General features: G+C 49.6%; 1 protein-coding gene across 1 annotated transcript; it reads left to right on the forward strand.

Moving 5' to 3' along the window:
• The first annotated feature begins 419 nt into the window (after positions 1-419).
• Positions 420-17,839, forward strand: LOC130200122 (ankyrin repeat and SAM domain-containing protein 1A-like). Its single transcript, XM_056424113.1, has 4 exons — positions 420-613; positions 16,198-16,278; positions 16,456-16,612; positions 17,738-17,839. The coding sequence occupies exons 1-4, from the start codon at positions 432-434 to the stop codon at positions 17,837-17,839; spliced, it is 522 nt and encodes a 173-aa protein (XP_056280088.1). The 5' UTR covers positions 420-431.
• The last annotated feature ends 2,287 nt before the right edge of the window (positions 17,840-20,126 follow it).

The following is a 20,126-nucleotide window of genomic DNA, read 5'->3' on the forward strand; positions in this document are numbered from 1 at the left end:
CAGGCAGCTAGGGAGGCGCGTGCGTGCGTGCGTGTATGCTCGCGCGTGCGCGTGGCTGAGGCGTTTCGGATTGGAGACGCAGAAAGAAAGGGCCGCTTCGAGGAAGTGACGGACGAGGCTCGGGGGACTGGTCAGAGGAAGTTTGCTCGACGGTGGTTCCGTGCTGCTCGGCGAAACTTTTCCTCCCGAGGACACTGGCGGATCCAGCGGGCGGAGGAGGGAGCTTTTTTTTCTTTCCTCGCCACGCGAGCAGTACTTGGGAATAACTAAAGGTTCTGGTTTAAAAAAAAAAAAAAAAACGGGAATCGCAGAGGAATTTCACTCCCGTAACCAAACCTCCCCCCTCCCACCCCTCTCCCCTATTTCTCCTCCTTTCCCCGCGTCTCTTCCTGTTTTTTTTATTTTTTTTTACTCCTCTTCTGGGATCCGCGATGGGGAAGGAGCAGGAACTTCTTGAAGCGGCGCGCACGGGAAACCTGGCCGCGGTGGAGAAGCTATTATCCGGGAAGCGACAGTCCGCGGGCATCGGCGGCGGCGGTTCGTCCGGAACCGGTGGAAGCGGCAACAGCGGCGGCCACGGCGCCTCCTCTCATCCGCTCTCCAGCCTGCTCAGGTAGGCTCTGGGGACAGGAGAAGCACAGGCGGGTATAACCCACCGGGAGACGGTATACGGGAGTAGAAGTCTTATCATTCACTGTTGCCCTCTAAAGTATTATACATACTCTCGGCTAGTTACACACATACTACCCATGATGCTTATTGTCTGCATTGCCAAACACACACACACACACACACACACACACACACACACACATCCTCAACCAGTGCAGCGCAGAAGCAGTGGCTTGCTTCTTTGTTAGCTCCCAGCTCTGTGTAAGCTGTACTGTCATGTGCAACAACAAAAACCGGCCTGGTAGGTAATGATGCAATTAAACTAGAGAGATCTGCAACAAAACGGCCCCCGTCTCTGTCAAAACTAACAGGAATACATTATTAATTGCTTACAGACAGTCTAGACTGGTGAAGGTGGAACAGAAAGCCAGTTGTGAGAGCCAGGCTCTCATTTTTAAATGGCATCATTTATTTTCTTTTAAACTGTTTTGCAAATATTTTTTATTCTCATCCCTTTTTAGTTGTACATCCTCTGTCCCTCGCTTCATCTGCATGGGTGTTGTTTCTATCAAATAGAGGTCACATGGGTAAGTCCTTGGTGAGGTAGACGTTTGATGTGGTTTTTCACATCTGTATCAGATCAATGTCAGGTTAGGCACGCTCCGCTGCTCAGTCGAGGTTTTTGTTGTGTGTTTTTGTCCTCGTCGCTCCTCCTTTTTATTAGTTGTGAGTTCTGATCTCGATATAAGAAAGCCAACCACAGTCAATCTACAATACCCGCCTTTGCCACCGTGAGCGAGGCCCACCTGTGCGCACGCTCGTCTGTCGGTGGAGCCTCGGATGCAAACGGCTCACCTGATTTCGGAGTCCTCGGTCCAGACGGGGCACCTTTCCCTAAAATGGGCCCGCGGCCCCGTTTTTGATTACGTAAGGTTGCATCAAATTCCTCCGTCTCTCAGTCGGTGCACCATCCCCTTTTTTTAACTTTGCAGATGAGAGCTGCCGGCTGATATTAAATAATGGCAACAGATCTGATAAGTTCTGGGTTTCATTTTGTGCCGCAGATGTTATCCGAGTTGTAGGCTTATAACGCGACAGGATTTATGAATTTACCCCGGGCCGAAAGGAGTTTTCATAATGCATCCATACCGTCGCTGAGCCAGCCATTGTGCTGTATGCGACGTCAGGACTCGGAGAAAGAAACACACCGCTTTCTACTCCAAACAGCGACACACAGGTCCTCCTGTTGATCAAAGTGACATTATAGATTGTAGACCTTTTTTCCGGATCAAACTTATGGCAGCATGTCAGAAGCCTACAAGTGGCTTCCCCCGCACCCTTCATGTGAATGCTGAACACATGCAGGTGAACATGTTGTCAATCAGAATCTGATATTTCTCCCCTGGGAGCGAGTCCGAGGGGCGAGTGTACCGGCGGAGCCCGGAGGTGATGCATCGCTGTGTTACTTGGTGCGGACCGCACAAGTACTCGAGGTAATTACATTAGACCCTTCTAATCGGAAATCCAATTCCGAGATGTCACGCAGTCGCGGCGGACTCCATCTCTCCCTCGCAGATCTCGTGGGCGGGCCGGAGAGTCGTTTATTCGGACGCGAGCGATCAATGTTTGGCAACGGCGGTTCTGGGAAGTTATTGCCTGGGCTTTTTGTCGGAGATGAATTATCTACCGGCGTACAGACGTTAAAAACGCCCGTTGCCTGTGGACACCTGAGCTCGTCGAACACTCTTTTATGATACAACAAGTTGCGAGATCCGCGACCGCGGGGCGGCCTGCGGGCTTGTTGCTGTTGTGAATGGTATTTGATTTAGTTTGCGTGATGATGATGTCAATACGTTTAAAGACATCTTTGTTACCTTCGCATTGAAAATGCGGAAGGTAATGTTTTGATCGCCATTTATTTATTTATTTGTATGCGTGTTACTCGCATAACACAAAAAGTATTAAACCGAATCGCATGAAATTTGGTGGGATGATTGGTTATTATCCGGGGACCATTTGATTAGATTTTGGGATCAATCGGGTCAACGGTCAAGGTCATGAAAAGGTCAAAATCTTCTTTTTACCATAGCACGGTCAATTTATATCCAATTGGCATGCAACTAATGCCAACATGTTCATAATCCAATGCCCAATCTTGTGATATGCGAAGGTATGCACTCTACCGAGTGCCCGTTCTAGTTTTGTCCGTTTCTTTTCCCTTTTTTAAGCAGAATTGCTTTGCAACTTATTCGCCATCGTCCACTGTTGGAGAGGGGTAGGCCTGTCATCCCGTCAGAGGAGATTTGATCGGTACGATCTGTCTTTAGAAAATTATAGCCTGCGTTGGCGGCAGTGTCAACAAAGGGATGTGTGTTATTTACACTCCCACTGCGCTCCACTCTCGTACGAGCACTTTAACTTCCATTTGTCGTGAAGTATGTCTGCAATTTGTGTTGGTCTGGAGCCAAAAATAGTTGCGTGAATCGTGTTTTGTGCCTTTTTATAGCGAGATATTACGCCGCATGCCCGTAATCTATTCGATACTTGTTTACCTGTTTCTATACCGATGAATAATCCAACCTCATCATCGTCAACACTTTTCTCTGAAGGTGTGTTGTGAGTGTTTTCAACTCGATTTTGTTGGCGTTCCCTGTCCTGGAATGGGGAGCATGTCAAGACTCGCGTTGTTTTTGTAACCAGGCAGTTGTTCAGCTCTGCTCTGAGGAATGTCTGCTTTCCCAGGAGGCTGCGTCCCAGCGGTTGCCATGGGATAGACGCCGACCCCGGCCCGAACATTTGTTTCGCGGTGCTCCGTTATCGCCAGAAGGAGCTGGGCGGGGATTGGAAGGTCACCATCATATCGCGCCGCGGGTCGACAGCTTGGGTCCATGCTGACTGCCCGTCGGCTTATGTCATTCACATCTAGGAAACTAGAACGGGCACTCGGTAGAGCGCATACCTTCGCATATCACAAGATTGGGCATTGCATTATGAACATTGTGGCATTAGTTGCATGCCAATTGGATAAAAATTATGGTAAAAAGAAGATTTTGACCTTTTCATGACCTTGACCTTTGGCCCGATTGATCCCAAAATCGAATCAAATGCTCCCCGGATAATAACCAATCATCCCACCAAATTTCATGTGATTCGGTTTAATACTTTTTTAGTTATGCGAGGAACACGCATACAAATAAATAAATACACGACGATCAAAACATAACCTTCCGCATTTTCAATGCGAAGGTAATAAAGCGGCACACACATTTTTACTGTGAGATGGTCCACATTAGGCCTTTTATTGTAGGGCGTGCATTCGCTGTTTTTTTTTTCCTGCGTCCAATTAGTTTTTTGTTGTTGCTTTGGGCCCCGAGACACATTTTGATCCCCGAGGTCGACAGGAAGAGCTCTTGACTATCACTTCCTGGACGAGGTTGTCCAAACACAGGCAGCTGCTGCGGTCAGACCCGAGGTAAGACATGTCCCTGGCAGAGAAAGTGCCTGCCCACTGAGGGGGGATTAAAAGAGGAATGCATGGAGTTCTGGACGGACGCTCTGAGAGCTTAGCCAGATGAGGGCTCGTCTCCCAGCATCGCGGCACCGTCCTTTGTCCCACTGACGGAGCGTCGAATGTGTCTTTTCACATTCATACCGGTCCCCAAAGACCATGCTGGGGATTTTTTGTAATTTTTTTTTTTTTGTATAGCAAAGAAAATTGAGCTGTCAATCAGATTGAATTGGACCACCTATTTAGAGTGCTGGCTCATACAAGTGGGGCTTTCTTTGATCAGCTTTAGTTATTCACAAAGGCCTCTTGAAATGAGGAAAGTATTTCTATCAGTGCAATGACTTGTTTAGCATTATAAGAGGCTCGGGCACAACTCCAGATCATTTCATACACAATTTCCCGAGCTGACCCATGCTTTCAGAGCTGAGGAAATAGCCGCTGTCCTTTTTGTGTGTTTTTTTCCTTCTTCTTTTCAATAAAATGTCCCTGGAGCTTCTCTGTCATTGGGGCCTTCACTGAGTGCGAAGGTGCTCCGTAGGACTCGGGATGGTGTGTCCTCGAGATGACAGGCTCTCAGCGGGAAGCCGTCACCCTCGGTCTTTAGCCCGCTGCCCGCTTTGTGTACAGGTGGACAGCGCCGACGAGGCAGTTTTATTCACTGGTACCGGTGCGATCCTCAGAACGCTCGCATTGGGGAGTAAAAAGCTGGGCAGACGCATTTCATCCAGCGTTGACCTCTGAACTGAGAGGAACTGTAGCTGGTTCAACCCGGGAGGAAGCGGTGGTCGCTGGGAAATCTAACACCGCCATGTTAGCATTCCGGGAGCATCTGAGTCGGGGATGCTCGGCTCGTTACGCTCACGGACCGTGTTTATGTAGTCGGAGAAAGCATGCCGAAAGGCACTCGGTAGAAGTGATGGATTCCACATATGTGTGTGTGTGTGGGGGGGGGGGGGGGGGGGGGTTGTATATATATCCATCCATACTTCAACCTTGTAAGATAAGAATAGATTTCATCCAAGTGGGTCAGGGGTCTCTTGATTAGTTTGTAGAGGAACATCTTCCCACGAGTTAAGAATATGAAATAAATATGTTTTGTGCGGATTGCCAATCGGCAATGATAATAACTTCCTACACCAACCGTTCAGAAGAAGACACTGTTTTCAAGAAGATTTGGACATCCGCTGATGTTGTAAGAACCGACTCTCTGTGCAACTTTCATTCGGCCCGGCAGCCTCGTGCTCTTTGATGCGTGTTGGCGAGGCGTTTCCCGCCGCTAATTCGGATCAACTGTCATGTGTTTTCCATTTAAGAGGACAATGGGAATCATCGTTATAATTCTGCGGTTTAGGAACAAGTCATAAACGCAAAGTTGACTTTTCTCACGGTGCTTCCCCAAGAACGATCTCACAGGGTTTGTAACGGTCATGGAAAACCTGGAAAAGTCATGGAATTTTAAAATGGTCATTTACAGGCCTGGAAAAGTCATGGAACAAACTTAAATCATAAAAGTTTTGGAAAAGTCATGGAAATGTGTTAAAATCACATGTTCATTTACGCCGAGTTTGAAATAATTAATATATTTTTTTAAAGAAAGACGCTCAAAATATAAGCCAGCGATATCTCTTAATACGCAACATTTTCTACAGTTTTCATGTTTATACTGAGATTTTAGTTTGGTCATGGAAATTTGGTTTAAAGTCATGGAAATCCATTGGTCAAAATGTGTAAGATCCCTGATCTCAGGAAAGTGTAACGTGCTTCACAAACAAGACATACGTTTGTCTCGTAGTTCTCTGTTTTTTTTTCATGTCTGGTTTCCATCTTTTTATGCCTCCGTGTGTTACAAGAAACAGGAAGTTTGCTCGTGCACGAGTCTCACGTGGGCCTGTTCATGTGAACTCTGCTTCACCCCGCTCTCCGAAAAGCCTCATAACAACAGACGGACAACTGGGAAAGATAATGCCGCGGCGGTTATGGTGCATCGCTCTGTGTGTGGAGTTTGAGCCCATTTGTAGGAAAAGGTAGCACAGCGATCAGAGACATCAGCCCCCAACACACACACACACATCCCACCTCCCCCCCCCCCCCTTTCGACCTGTGCAGTCCTACATGTGCGGTAGCTGGATGTTGAGCAACCCCCGACCCAGACGTTTTCATCCCGCTGGCTGGCGTCTTCCTTTTCTCTCCCAGTCTGCTGCTCTCAGCACTCTCGTCGCCCACCTGCCGGGCCCACGCCGCCCCACCTCCAGACTTCAAACGCGGCGCACTCGGAGCCACGGTAACGGCACTGCCCTCCATCTCTGTTCGCGCAGGAAGCAATTTATCGGAGATTCCCCGTTGCGTTGATATTTGTGGCAAACCGTATCAAAGAAAAATAAAGTGTTCCGGACCGCAAAGCCTCAGCGTGCAGAATGGCGGCAACAACTGCAACTGTGAGAGGCACATGCATTATATATGTATTGTGATGTCTTGAGAGGACGGGATCGTGAGGTGAGGCGTGGGTACACAAATCAAGACGACAGGCGAGGGTTTCGTTAACTCAAAGCTTCTGTAATTAGATTCTTCTTAACAAAAAGGTAAATTTAACGCCAACAAAAGTCGTACAAAACAAACATGAGTGCTTCAGTCTTCTCCTGGTTCATTGTCTTTAACATGATATCAGAACTCTCCTGAGCTCCTCTCCTGTCTTCACCCTCACACCAGCTCCCCGCAGGCTCATCAGCCTCATCCCTTTCAGCTGTGCAGCAGCCTTGGCCCGCCTGCACTGCTGAGTGGGAATTGTAGTCTTTTAGATAGATAGATAGATAGATATATATATACTTTATTCCCTGGGAAATTTTGAAATTGCCAGCCAGTAAGCAACAAACAACAAATATAAAAAAAAAAAAAAAAAAAAAAAAAAAAAAACAATAAAGGTTAGGGGGATGGGGTGATCTGGAACTGTTTGTAGAGAGCCTCATGGGCAGGAATGTTCTCCCTATCTGTCCTGTCCTGTGGGGAAGGAGAGGAGGAGACGCTGGAGAAAGTACCTCCTCTGTCCCTAGAGGGGTGGGTGGGTGGGTCGGGTTGTCCAATGGTCACCAGTCTTCTTCTTTCTCCTCCCTCTCCTCCACCTGTTCCAGGTGGGGCCCAGCAGATGGAGCCAGCTTCTTCCAGCCTTCCTAACCAGTTTGTTGAGACGGCTACTGCCCACCCTCTGCTATGCCCAGCATGCAGCAGCAATGCACAGCCCAGCACACTGGCCACAACCGACTGGTAGCATCTTGCTGCACACGTTGAATCGAGCTTTGCTTCAAGAAAAAAGAATCCCTCTCTCTCCCTCTTTGTAGCGTTGATGTTGGCCTTCCGTTCAGTTCGGCGATGGAGGGGCCCCAGTACTTGTACTCTCCACCATGTCACGTCTCCCCCCACACCACCTCAGAGTGTAGGAGAGCTCCCTTCCTGAAGTCCACCACCATCCATCTTCTCTGGTCTTGGCCACGTTCAGCCGCAGTTCTCATCGCCCACCTTTACAAAACCCACTACAACTGCTGTGTTCCCTCCTCCTCCCCATCCTTCCGCACCCTGCAGAAATACACCATTCCAGAGCAGAATCATCATCAGATAACTTGTTGTACTTCTGCAGACGGGTGTACTCGGAAGAGGTGAAGGGACAAGGTGAAGAGGTGGGGAACAACAACATCACTGACACCAGAACAGACACTGCCACACACACTGTGACAAAACTGTGCCTGCCTGTGACCAGAGGTGGTGGGTGTGAGGGAGCTTCACAGTCAGCCAGGGATTTCAGCAGCACTCCACAGCTGGTCGGCAGCTTGGCAGCTCACTCAAAGTGACAAGGATGGGAAGACACATGCACAGACACAGGTTCCATCCAGGTCATCCAGCGGCTGCGAGACACCAGGTGCATCCGCCGCTCGTGACAGGTACATGAGGTAGATGGCGGCGCTGCCGTTTGGGTCATGAGGCCTTGAGGGAGGGTCCAGAGGGTCACCTCAGCGATTTCACCCCATTGGCAGGAGGTGGGCCGTGAGGGGGTGTCGTCGGTAGTTCATCTGAGGCCAGATGGTGGCGGAGGACCGGGACAGGGGACAGGGACTCACGTCTTCCACAGCAGACAGTTGAGGACTTCCCCTTCAGGAGTTGAAGAGGCGCTCTGCAGCAGGAGTGCTGACCCTGGGCCTGATGGACAGGACCCTCAGGAGGCTCTGTGTTAGGGACTCCTGGGTTCAGCTCTCTCAGCTCACTGTTCCTCTTCACAGTGGGGAGGTCAGAGGGCTTCTTGGGGGAGAGAGAGGGGGAGGGGGTGATTGAGGGGGAGGGGATGTGCAGGGTGTTTGGGAGGTGAGGGAGCAGGGGACAGAGGGAGGAGAGGCAGAGGAGGTGTGAAAGTGTTGAAAAAACAGGAGGCTCAGAACAACCCAGCCTGTCCCCTGGTTCAGCTTCTTGGCCCTGTCAGGGAGTTATCTGCACCATCTCTTCACCTTGAAGCCCAGTTATCTGCTTTGGCCTTCCTTTCTCCTCCCCCTTGTCTGAGCCTCTGCTTTCCCCTCTTAGGCCCTCTCTGGCTTTCTCCCTCCTCACCTTCTGGGTTGCAGCTTCTGCAGCTTCCCTCAGCTCCCTTCTGGTCCCCAGTGAAAGCAGGGTTCTTGATGTTCAGCAGCCAGGTCCCCGGGGGAATGGGGGGTGTGTGTTGACAGTTATGATGGTGTGATGATGGTGGTTGTCATACAGTGTGATGTCCATTCCATGTCCACACTGTCAGGCCATGTCCTCCATGAAGTCCTGCGGCGTGTCCAGCCGTTCCGTTAGCCCTCCTCACAGTCCTGGTACAGTCCTGGTGCTCACCCCAGGAGGAACATACCCTGGTGGTCACCGGCAGCCTCTTCACCAGAGGAAGGAACCTGGGGGGTGCAGTGGCGCTGTATCATGATTTAGTATGCGAGGGGAAGGGCAGTGGCGCTTGTAAGGTTGGGCAGTCTATGTATTGGTCTTTGTGTTGGAGTGTTTTTGTCTTGCTGTGTTCATGTATTGATGGAAGTGCCATGAATGCCCTCCAGATGATGGGTAGCGCGAGCAGTGACAGTGGGATGGTGTCCAGCTCAGCGTCAGCTGATGGGAGCACGCACAGTGCTTAACCACAATGGCGGACGTGAACCGCGTCGCCGATGGCGCACGCGATGCGGGACGGCCAACACGGCATTGCGTTCTCTCGGCAAACGCCCTTCACGCAATGCATGGTCCAACAGTTCAGTCACCACCGCCACTTCAGCGCTCCTTCACGCACACATGCTCTTTGTGCTCTCCCAGCTCTTCGCCCCACTGAAGCCGAACCGCGGTGAGATCAGTCAAGCGCCCGCGGCCTCCAGCAGTCTTGAACACGGAGAAGCTGGGCACGAGAGCTGGATGAACCTCAAGCCACGCCTCAGTGAAGCACGCCGTATTAGCCAAAGACCCCATCCTCTCCTCTCGTTCCCCACGGAGCTCATCCGCCTTGTTCCGTCTTATTCGTCCGCCCGCTTGACACCTCCGATGTACCGAGGGCCCTTCTCCGCCTTTAGCCCGGAGAGCGACACCTTCTCCAAATCTCCAGTTTTCTCCGGGGCCCTTCGAGGATCATCAAGCGGAAGAGCGGGTCCCGCTCCAGTCAGCTGTTGCTGCCTGCTGAGCACGCGAACTAGACAACCCCGCAGCAAGTGACAGCAAGCCACAGTAGAATTTATCCAAAGTAGTTAAGGTCCAGACAAAGCCGTAAAAAAAAAAAAAAGTAAAAAAAAGATAAAATAAAAAAAAAAAAAAAAATAAAAAAGAAACAAAAGGCTGGCAAAAAGCAAAAATGACTGGCTGTCATGCTGGTTGTAGTCCCTGCTGAAACCACCAGGAATGAATGTACCTCCCATTAATCACCATTCCTCTTATGACATCACAGTATGTATATATATATATAAACATTTAAAGAATGACTTTGCTGATGACTTTTGTGAGCAAACCGATCCGTATTTGACAAAATCTTCAACCGTGCAAACCGGATCGGACTCGAGTCTTAAATGCCATTTCCAGAGCCAGGTCGTCAGCATAACGGAAATAACTGCCCATCCGCCCGGCAACATATCACATGAAACTGGGCACATCTGCACGCTCTTTCGAGCAAAAGGCAACCGGGAATGCCGGTGTGAAACTGTGAGATGGATCTGTGTTGAGCAGCGCCGTCTGCTGTGAGATCGATGTGGGAAATGTCAATAAGAAAGTTTTCCCTTCTTTTCTCGAACCCATCTGGCCGGACCCACTCCACCCCCAACCCCCGTCTCTTTGCCATCCGTCCTCTTGCACTCCAATCAAAGCACGTGTTCATGCTGAAGTTGCGCTGGTTCCAAATGAACAGACCTCTGTGTTGATTGTTTGTTGCCACATTTTTATAATGATAATTTCAAAACGGAGAAAATCTGATATGGTTATGATGGCAATTTCATTATTTGATCAATTTTGAAGAATGCCCAACTCAAACATTGACATTTGGTCCACAACTTTGGTCCAGACTGTAATAGTTCAACGATGGGGTGGATTGGTAATAACGTTTTGTTGATTGTGGCGTCAGAGAGCAGAGCGAGAGAGGAGGAAACACAGTGCCTTGTATAGGGTTCGTACACATTTTGACCAGTGGATTTCCAGGACTTTTCCATGACTTTAAACCAAATTTCCATGACCAAACTGAAATCTCAGTAAAAACATGAAAAAATTGCGGATTGAAAGCGTACGCCGGCTTATATTTTGAGCGTCTTTCTTTAAAAAAACATAAATTATTTCAAACTCGGCGTAAATGAACACGTGATTGTAACACATTTCCATGACTTTTCCAAAACTTTTAATGACCATTTTGAAAATTCCATGACTTTTCCAGGTGTTCCATGACCGTACGAACCCTGCTTGTAAATGTACTTAGCCCCGCCCCCCCTGCATTTGTATATGTTGTTGCATTACAACCAGGAAATGAAATGGTGAAATGACAAAAACACTTTTTCCCAACTTCTAGGCAGGTGCATGCATACATATTCACCCCCTCTGCTAAGACCCTCCTTAAAAAGGATCCAGTCCTACCAACCATCATGAGATCATTAGTTCTATTAAGTCCCACCTGTGGACAATCCACGTGTCACATGATCCGTCACATGATCTTACGGAGCACCATTACAACAACAACAAAAAGATTGTGGCACTACAACAAACCTTCCAAGAGAGGACTAAAAGAGGACCGGGCAAAGACGGCATTTATCCGAGAGGTCACAAAGAGAGCGAGGATGGACCCTGAACGAGCTGCAGAGCTCCAAACGTAGCTTCTTATTATTTAAGAATAAATGTTTACGCCTTTTATTTTTGAAAGCAATTTTTTTAAATTTCACTTCTGAAATGTTGCCCATCTTGTTTCGGTTCATTACATAAAACATTTTGAAATGCAACAAAATAGGAAAAATGCCAAGGGGGGGAGAATATATTTTCAAGACACTATATTAGAGTGGAACAACTGTGTTGGGAGGAAATGCTTGATAAACGTTAAGAGAGAGAGGTGGGGGGGGGGGGGAGATGTGTGAGCTTCGATACGATTATGCCAGCTCTTAAGGCTCTTAACACTTCCTCTCCACTCCACTTCCTCGCCACTCCTCTCCTCTCTTCCCAAACCGGGAACCACATTTCACGTTGAGAGTACGGCACCACCGCCTTTTTGTGCATGGCCGCCGCTGAACACATCAAAAGAGAAAACAGAGACAGAAACAGACCTCCAGTTGCTGTCCCAGATAAAGACTTATGTAACGGCTTACAGCAACAACAAAAAAGCCCATAAACAAATTAACACAAACACGAACAGGGCGGCGACGACTATGACGAAAGAGTTCAACAGATTTGGGCGGGGGGGGGGGGGGGGGCTCCGGGAACACAATTAACACGATCTCGCGGCGCCATTGCATCTATCGTGAAGCCGTTCGAGTGAACGCGAGGACATTCGCTGACGCAAAATGAAACTCGTTGCGTCACACGAGACGCATTGCGAGATTCCCCTTTGACATTCAAAAGTCAGCTATTTTAGAGAGAATCCGGTATAGAAGCTAAAATGTGCGACAGCTTCGCAGATCGGTGTCGCGACTCGGACGAGTCATCGCCGGAAGTTCTTCAAAAGTGCCACTCGGAAACATAAATAATGGCGTCCCATCAACTGCATGACTATCGGCGTTTCTCAATCAGCGTTCTTGTGCGTACTTTCCTCTTCTTGTGTCCTCGTGACTCGTGAAACGTCATCAGTCTCAGCCCGAGTTCATGTTCCAATTCAAAGTCCGCTTCTCGCAAAGCACGGTCAAAACGCCCGGATGTGACTTGATCCTCCCACTTTCCGGAGGATGCATCAGAGGAGACTTGTGCGTACTCTGGCCAGCATATATCCCAGAATGCATTTCACCGGAAACAATAGCGGAGGAGAAAATAAACTACTGACAGTTGACTTTTTATAAATATTACTGTTGTTGAGTCACGGAATGTAATTTTAGGATGTTTTGTTTATTTGACTGTAAAAAATAATTTACAGTGAATAATTGGAGTAAATCCAGGAGCAAGAACAGCTGATGTGGTGACGTCATCAAGTCAGCTCAAAGTCAAAGTCAAAGTCAGTTTTATTTGTCAATTTTCCATATGTGCAAACATACAGAAGATCGAAATTGCGTTTCTCTTCTGTCCAACATAAAGTGAATTGTGCAACATAGAGTGCAAAAATAGTAAAAAACATGTGAACATATAGACAACATAAAGTGCAAAAATAGTAAGAAACATGTAAACATATAGACAACATAAATTGTGCTAGCAGCATTCAGACATGTGAGTCTGAAAGAGGACGTAGTGGGAGGATGGGGAGAGAGTTCAGCTTCCTGACCGCCTGGTGGATGAAGCTGTTGGACAGCCTGGCGGTGTGAGCCCGGAGGCTCCGGTATCTCCTCCCAGAGGGCAGGAGGCTGAAGAGACCGTGTGAGGGGTGGCAGGGGTCACTCACAATCGAGGTCGCTTTGCGGGTGAGGCGGGTGTTGTATATGTCCTGCAGGGATGGGAGGGGGGGGAGTGAGGCACCCATGATCCTTCCAGCTGCCTTCACTATGCGCTGCAGGGCGTTCCTGCTGTGGTCTGTGCAGCTTCCGCCCACACAGTGATGCAGTTGGTCAGGATGCTCTCGATGGTGCCGCGGTAGAAGGTGCACATGATGGATGGGGGGCTCCCTGCTTTCCTCAGTTTCCGGAGGAAGTAGAGGCGCCTCTGTGCTTTCTTTGCCAGCGATGTAGTGTTTGCTGTCCACGAGAGGTCCTCACTGATTTCCACCCCCAGGAATTTGGTGCTGCTGACCTGCTCAATGTCCGCACCGTTGATGGTCAGTGGTGGGTGATGGGTGTGGCCTTTCCGGAAGTCAACAACGATCTCTTTGGTCTTGCTGTTGTTGAGCAGGAGGTTGTTGGCTCTGCACCACGTGGTCAGAAGGTTGACCTCCCTCCTGTAGAGGGTCTCGTCATCCTTGGTGATGAGACCTATCAATGTTGTGTCGTCTGCAAACTTGACCATGTGATTGGTGCTGTAGCTGGTTTTGCAGTCGTGAGTCAGCAAGGTGAAGAGCAGGGGACTGAGCACACAGCCCTGAGGGGCCCCTGCTGTTCCAATCGCAGAAAGACCGTCCTCCCGTCCTCCTGTCCTCCGGAGTTTGGACTCCCAAGTCCAGACTCCAAAAGAACACAAGTCTGGACTCGGTGTACTTTGAATTGAGAAACGCCGCAAGAGAAAACCCGACATCCGTGTAATGAGTCATCGGGATGTCACTTTCCGGTTTCTATATCCACGATATTGCAGCTTTGTTCTGGGACATGGGCGTTAATTAACGCCATTTGAAAATCCTCTGCACGAAGGCTCATGACGATCCCCCGCCGTCACACTGCTGCAGCTTTTTAAGTGCAGTGCGAGTGTTACGTCCTCGGAGCATTTTGGCATCACGGCACGAGTCAGAGTGGCGCTCGACAAACGACAATCCACTTCATCCTCTTACTTCGGCTCGCCACCAACCCAACGGAGGGACGGGGCTTAATGGGCCCATAGCAGGGCAACGGACACACACACACACACACGTTTGGGAGGGGGGCACATTCATGCAAACTGACTGAGGAATTTATGTATGAAAGGCTGAGCTAATCCTTAATTTCCCTGAGGGAATATCAACGGGATGAAGCCGGGGTTTGAGAGAATTCTGGGGGAGCTCTAATTCGGTGTCGTACAAAGCCCGGCCAGTCCGAGAGGAGGAAGGAGAATGATGACATTTTCCAACCCTTTTATGTATTCTCTGCATTAGTCCGCCGATGTTAGTCACACATACTGAAGGCAATAGATATGTGGGCTTGAACATAAATCCCCACTGTGTTGTACAGATCTCATGGAGAACAATCATTAAACAGAAGACACTGGAGTTTCCTTCTTTTTTTTCGCCTTGTTGATTCGAAAGTGACTAGAATATCAACTTGTGTAGGTTCATTAAAGCATTTACATGTACACATACAACATATTATCTAGCTTTTTATCTGGTTTATTTTGCTGCCGGTCCGCCTCACTGGCTGAGATGAGATCCAGAAGGCCAGCTGGAAGAAACAAATGGCGTCGGGGAAGGACTGGAGCGGTGCGTCCCGGTGTGTCTGCGCTCCATCAGGCTCATCGTTCTGCAGGCTACAGAGCCCTGGAAGACACTTATTTAATGAGACGGCTCTGACTGTGTAATTGCAGGCAGGCTACTCCGAGAGCTATTTCGGGCGATGTATTTTAGGGGAGGGGGGGCAAAACAACCATTACTGCGGCAAAAAATAGCCTCGCGTGTGTGAAGCGAAGACAAGCGGGAGCGCTGAAGCCCATATGAGCATCCTGCAGCCACGGGGATCAATTCATATTGTGTCAACTTCTCGAGCTGGTTATTCGTTCCTCCTTCTCCCCACACGGGAAAGGTTTTGCGAATCGCCCGCGATGCCGTTCGCTCTCCTCGTAGACGTCTTCTCTCTTCCGAGACATGACTTGCGTGCATCGACGGTCGTAATTCCGGGAGCCGTCCTGGTGTCGAATCGGTCGTTTTTTTCTCTCGAGATTCTACATTATAAAAGCTGAGTAAATGTTTCCCTTTGCTCTCCTCATTCACGATGGATTCTCTGTGAGGCCTGACGCTTTTGCTCCCATTCTCTCTCCGAAGGGCTCCTGGTCTCCCAGATATTTGGTTCACTCGTGCTGGTATTTCTGTGTCGCATAATTTATTTAAGGATGTGTGGAGGTCGTTCAGAGAGCCTCACGTCCCAGTCCTGGCACTCCGCCTCACCAGACGTCTTTTTAGCCTCTTAAATTACTCCCCTCCGTCTTCCTTTAAACCCCCCCCCCTCCCCCCTTCTGTCATCGTTCTCTTTCCTCCTCACCGCAGAGCTCTTTGCAAATTAAAAGAAACAAACCGATCTGAGCTGACAGCTGAGTTCAGCTCCAGTGAAACAGAGTGCTGGGCTAATGCTGGGCTACCTTACACTTTATAACCCCCCCCCCCCATCAATGCTTTTAGGCCCGGCTTTGTTTGTCGTGGCGCGCTCCCACTGCATAACAAAAGCCTATTCTTCTTCGGGACTCGGCCCCAGAATAATCAGGCTGATTAGTAGCATGTAGTTCCTGTAAATTAGACAGACGTGGCTATTCGATGCTTATCGGGGGTGATGGTGTCTGTTTGACTTCCTGGTTTTCTGGCTCGATGCTGCTGGCGTGTGCTTCTCCGTTCCTGTCCTCTCCCAGGGCTTTCTAGACAGAGAAAGGGGGAGGGAGGGAGAGAGAGGGAGAGCATAAATGGACGCCCCCCCCACCTGTGTGTAGGTGGGGTTGGGCTGGACTCAGGCCCCGAGATAACAATCGCAACAGAATCGGTCACACCCACCCTTAGAGACTTTACAGACTAGGGATAGGCTAGTGTTTGTTTGGTATGTGTGTGTATCTGTGTGTGTGTGTGTTGTGTGTTATGGAAGCCTAACAATCCTTTCTATTCTTAACAGCATCTGGAGAGGCCCCAATGTGAATTGTGTGGACAGCACTGGATACTCCCCTCTCCACCACGCTGCCCTAAATGGACACAGGTAGACCAGTGATGAATGACCCCCGCCTCAGCGCATTAAACGTGGTCGGCCCTCGCAGACAATTGTCCCACTGGGGAGATAAAGCTATTGATTGGATGTTTGCCGAGGCTGCGTGTGTATTCATTAGTGTGGTTCGTGCTCCCGGCCCCGCCCCCCTCCCTCCCTCCTCCTCCGCAGCGAGGTGGTGGAGGCGCTGCTGCGAAACGAGGCCTTGACCAACATCGCCGACAACAAGGGCTGCTACCCGCTCCACCTGGCGGCGTGGAAGGGAGACGAGCACATCGTCAAACTGCTCATCCACCAGGGACCTTCGCACCCCAGACTCAACGAGCAGGTGTGTGTGTGTGTGTCTGTGTGTGTGTCTGTGTCTGTGTGTCTCTGTGTGTGTGTGTGTGTGTGTCTCTGTCTGTGTCTCTGTGTGTCTCTGTGTGTGTGTGTGTGTGTGTGTGTGTCTCTGTCTGTGTCTCTGTGTGTCTCTGTGTGTGTGTGTGTCTCTGTGTCTGTGTGTCTCTGTGTGTGTGTGTCTCTGTGTCTGTGTGTCTCTGTGTCTGTGTGTCTCTGTCTGTCTGTGTGTGTGTGTGTGTGTATGTGTGTCTCTGTGTGTGTGTGTGTGTGTGTGTGTCTCTGTGTGTGTCTCTGTCTGTCTCTGTGTATGTGTGTGTGTGTCTCTGTGTGTGTGTCTCTGTCTGTCTCTGTGTCTGTGTGTGTGTATGTGTGTCTCTGTGTCTGTGTGTGTGTGTGTATGTCTGTGTCTGTGTGTGTGTGTGTCTCTGTGTCTGTGTGTGTGTGTCTCTGTGTGTGTGTCTCTGTCTGTCTCTGTGTCTGTGTGTGTGTGTGTGTGTCTCTGTCTGTCTCTGTGTGTGTGTGTGTGTATGTGTGTCTCTGTGTCTGTGTGTGTGTGTGTCTCTGTGTGTGTCTCTGTCTGTCTCTGTGTCTGTATGTGTGTGTCTCTGTGTCAGTGTGTGTGTCTCTGTCTGTGTGTGTGTCTGTGTCTCTGTGTCTCTGTGTGTGTGTATGTGTGTGTCTCTGATGTCGATCTTTCAGGTTCTAGTTCAGCATGGCCTGCTCTGCACTCTATTTGAAATTAATGAATGTTAAAAAGATTGTGACCAGAGTGCTTTGACCCGCATCACGAGTCCCGACTTGTAGCGTGACGCCGTGGTATTTGAAGTGCTTCAAAGCGCCCTAACCTTTCATGTTTTCATATTTAGTTTGGTTGCTTACTGCACTGACAGGTCTTTCCTGTTTGGGATGAGGAGAAATGACCCATCATGAACTTCCACGACTGTTGTCCGCATCCTGACATTTTTTATTGACGTAGCAATGCAGCAACGGAAAAAAACACCAACGAAAAGAAACGGTCTCATTTTGTGTCATTTCTCGCTGCCTATTCATGACATCCGATTGTTCATTAACTCAACTCTGACTTTTTATTTTTATTTCCTCTTCCTTCATTTAGAATGACTCATTTGTGATCACCATTCATTTTGTCATTGCTTGTCTGACCCAAATCCATCGGCCTATCTTCTCTTCCTCCCTCCCAGAGCTCTGTAGACCATAAAGAGTTCAAGCGCTGTGGGCCCTTTGACCCCTATATTAACGCCAAGGTGTGTACACAGCGCTGCCGAAACAACGTCTCCTTCTCAAGCTCTCCTTCTGCTTTTTACCGCCGTGTCATCTTGCTCTGCTTTTGGTTTCGCTTTTGCCGTCGCCGCCGCCGCTGCTCGCGCTCTGCTGCCGAGATAAGGGGAGGCTTTTAATTTCCCCGACTATCGGCCGATCCCCGTCCTCTGGCTTTCTGCTCATGTTCGCCTCGAGGAGCTGCGCATTTATTGAGATGCTGTGTTCCAGACAGCGTGACACTCCATTACAACATGCCCTCCGCCACGTAAAGGTGCGTTCACACCAAAAGCTAAACTATTTTTCGCGTCGCCCAACACGCGTGAGTTTACTCGCTCGACCATTCGCCGTGGCGGGGCTTATCTCTGTGTCTCGTCTCCGTAAAGACCGTTATCATCTCCTTCATCCACCAGAATAACCAACCACTAGTTCTGCTTTATACTTGTTGTGGACGTCCCACACACCAACGCCCTCGTGTTTGGGTTCATGACATCACCCGTAGGCTCACTCAGCTCGGTCACTTTCACCGATGAAGTTACTGTTACGTCTGGAAGACTTCCGCTTCCAGCGCTACGAGAGCGGAACTCAAGAGCTGATTGGCCCGAGTTGCGAGATGACCGCCTCAAAGTTGAAATATTTCAACTCGGATCGAAAATTGCACCGCTGAAAACGCGCCGCTCACATTGCGTCGCCCCAAACGCGCCGCCCGGAAAAATATCGCATCTATCGCAGCCACACGCGTCTGCACGTTGACTTTTCATGGGATTCGGTCGCGCGAAAAAATAGTTTTGCTTTTGGTGTCAACGCACCTTAAGACCGATCTCCTCTTCTCTGGATGTTCCAACGCGGGTGAACCGGCCTTTTGGATCGGCGTCGGGCGGCACCGAGGCTTTAGGCAGAAAGCCGAGTCGATGGCTGTCCTCTGGGATTCATGGGACCGGCTTGTTAAAGAATTTGTATAACGTGCAGACTGAAGCGGGTCCGGTTGTTGGAACCACACAACCAGCACATATACTTAGTCACCCTCACGGTTAGAAGCAGAGAGCCGTGTAAACACGCTGGCCCCTCCATGATTGCCTTTTCAGCTCGTGTAGCTGGAGAGGCACCCCGGGCCGACAGATAAGGTCGCGCACTATTTTTGAACGCTGTCGCATTTCCTCTGGACTAATCTTAGCGTTTCGGATGGGAAGGCTGGCTTTCTTCAATGCTGCCATGTATTGGAGTGTGAATTCCCCCCCGCGGTGTTCGTCTCGCTGTCCTTTCCCTCATGGAGTCTCTTGATTCGCTGAGATTATAGACGATGTCTAAATGCACACACTTCCCGGATAGTTTTGGGACCACTACCTGGTCAACGGGCCTGAATAATTCAGGTCATGTGATGAATAAATCAGAAAGATGGATGCAGTGTGGAGGCTCTGGCCCCGGTGGTGGTCATGGTTGATGGCGTCATGTGACTGAGTTTGAGGGTAGCATCCTGCTTCTGCTCTCATCACACTCCAGGAGCAGAGAGCCAACTCATGAGAGGCGGAGGGGGAGGAGGAGGATGGGGAGGATGGGAGGTTTTCAGTGTACCAGTCTCTTTGCATCAGCATCAAAGAAAGATTCCCATGCCATGCTTGTCGTGTGTGTGTGTAAATGGATGTGTTTGCCCCCCCTCCTCCTCCTCCTCTTCTCCCCTCCTCCCGGTTTGTGCTTGCGTTGCTGAGGAGAGGAAGGGGTGGGACGTTGTCATGGTAACGGTACAGTGGTGGTGAGTGACCCAGTGGAGAGATGCGGTGTTTGTGCAGAGCCGCCGCACGTGTGCAGTGAGGCTTCAAGCGGCACTCGTTCACCACAGGGGGGCTCAGAGGAGGTCGGACTGGACTTGGTCCAGTTCTTTGTCATCCTGGTCCAGGAGAGCCAATGTTAATTAATTATGGCCCAGCGCTCACACCTGGGTGGGTTGGCTGCTTTGAGCCTTCAGACACTTGAGTGCGGGGAGGGGGGTCTGGGGGGGACCAGATTTGGACGAATCCGCCATCTGAATAGCGGGGTTACACAGGTTCAGCACCAACCGTCATATACATGTACTGTCAAACAAGTCGTGGACTTTGGAGCTGAAATGAGGAGATTGGTCACCGATTAGTCGGAATATAGAAAATATACAAGCAACCTTTTTTAATTTATCATTTTCATCATGGATTAATGTGGTGACTATTTCCGAGATCAATTGATTGTTCTTTTGGTCT

The sequence above is a fragment of the Pseudoliparis swirei genome, chromosome 9 (genome assembly GCF_029220125.1).
Source record: "Pseudoliparis swirei isolate HS2019 ecotype Mariana Trench chromosome 9, NWPU_hadal_v1, whole genome shotgun sequence".
Taxonomy (NCBI): Eukaryota; Metazoa; Chordata; class Actinopteri; order Perciformes; family Liparidae; genus Pseudoliparis; species Pseudoliparis swirei.

Bases quoted from the DNA above. Each gene is read 5' to 3' on its own strand.
- LOC130200122 (XM_056424113.1), top strand. From the start codon at position 432: ATGGGGAAGGAGCAGGAACTTCTTGAAGCGGCGCGCACGGGAAACCTG. The intron at 16,279-16,455 runs GTAGACCAGTGA...CCTCCTCCGCAG, and splicing joins GCTGCCCTAAATGGACACAG to CGAGGTGGTGGAGGCGCTGC. The intron at 16,613-17,737 runs GTGTGTGTGTGT...TCCTTCATTTAG, and splicing joins ACCCCAGACTCAACGAGCAG to AATGACTCATTTGTGATCAC.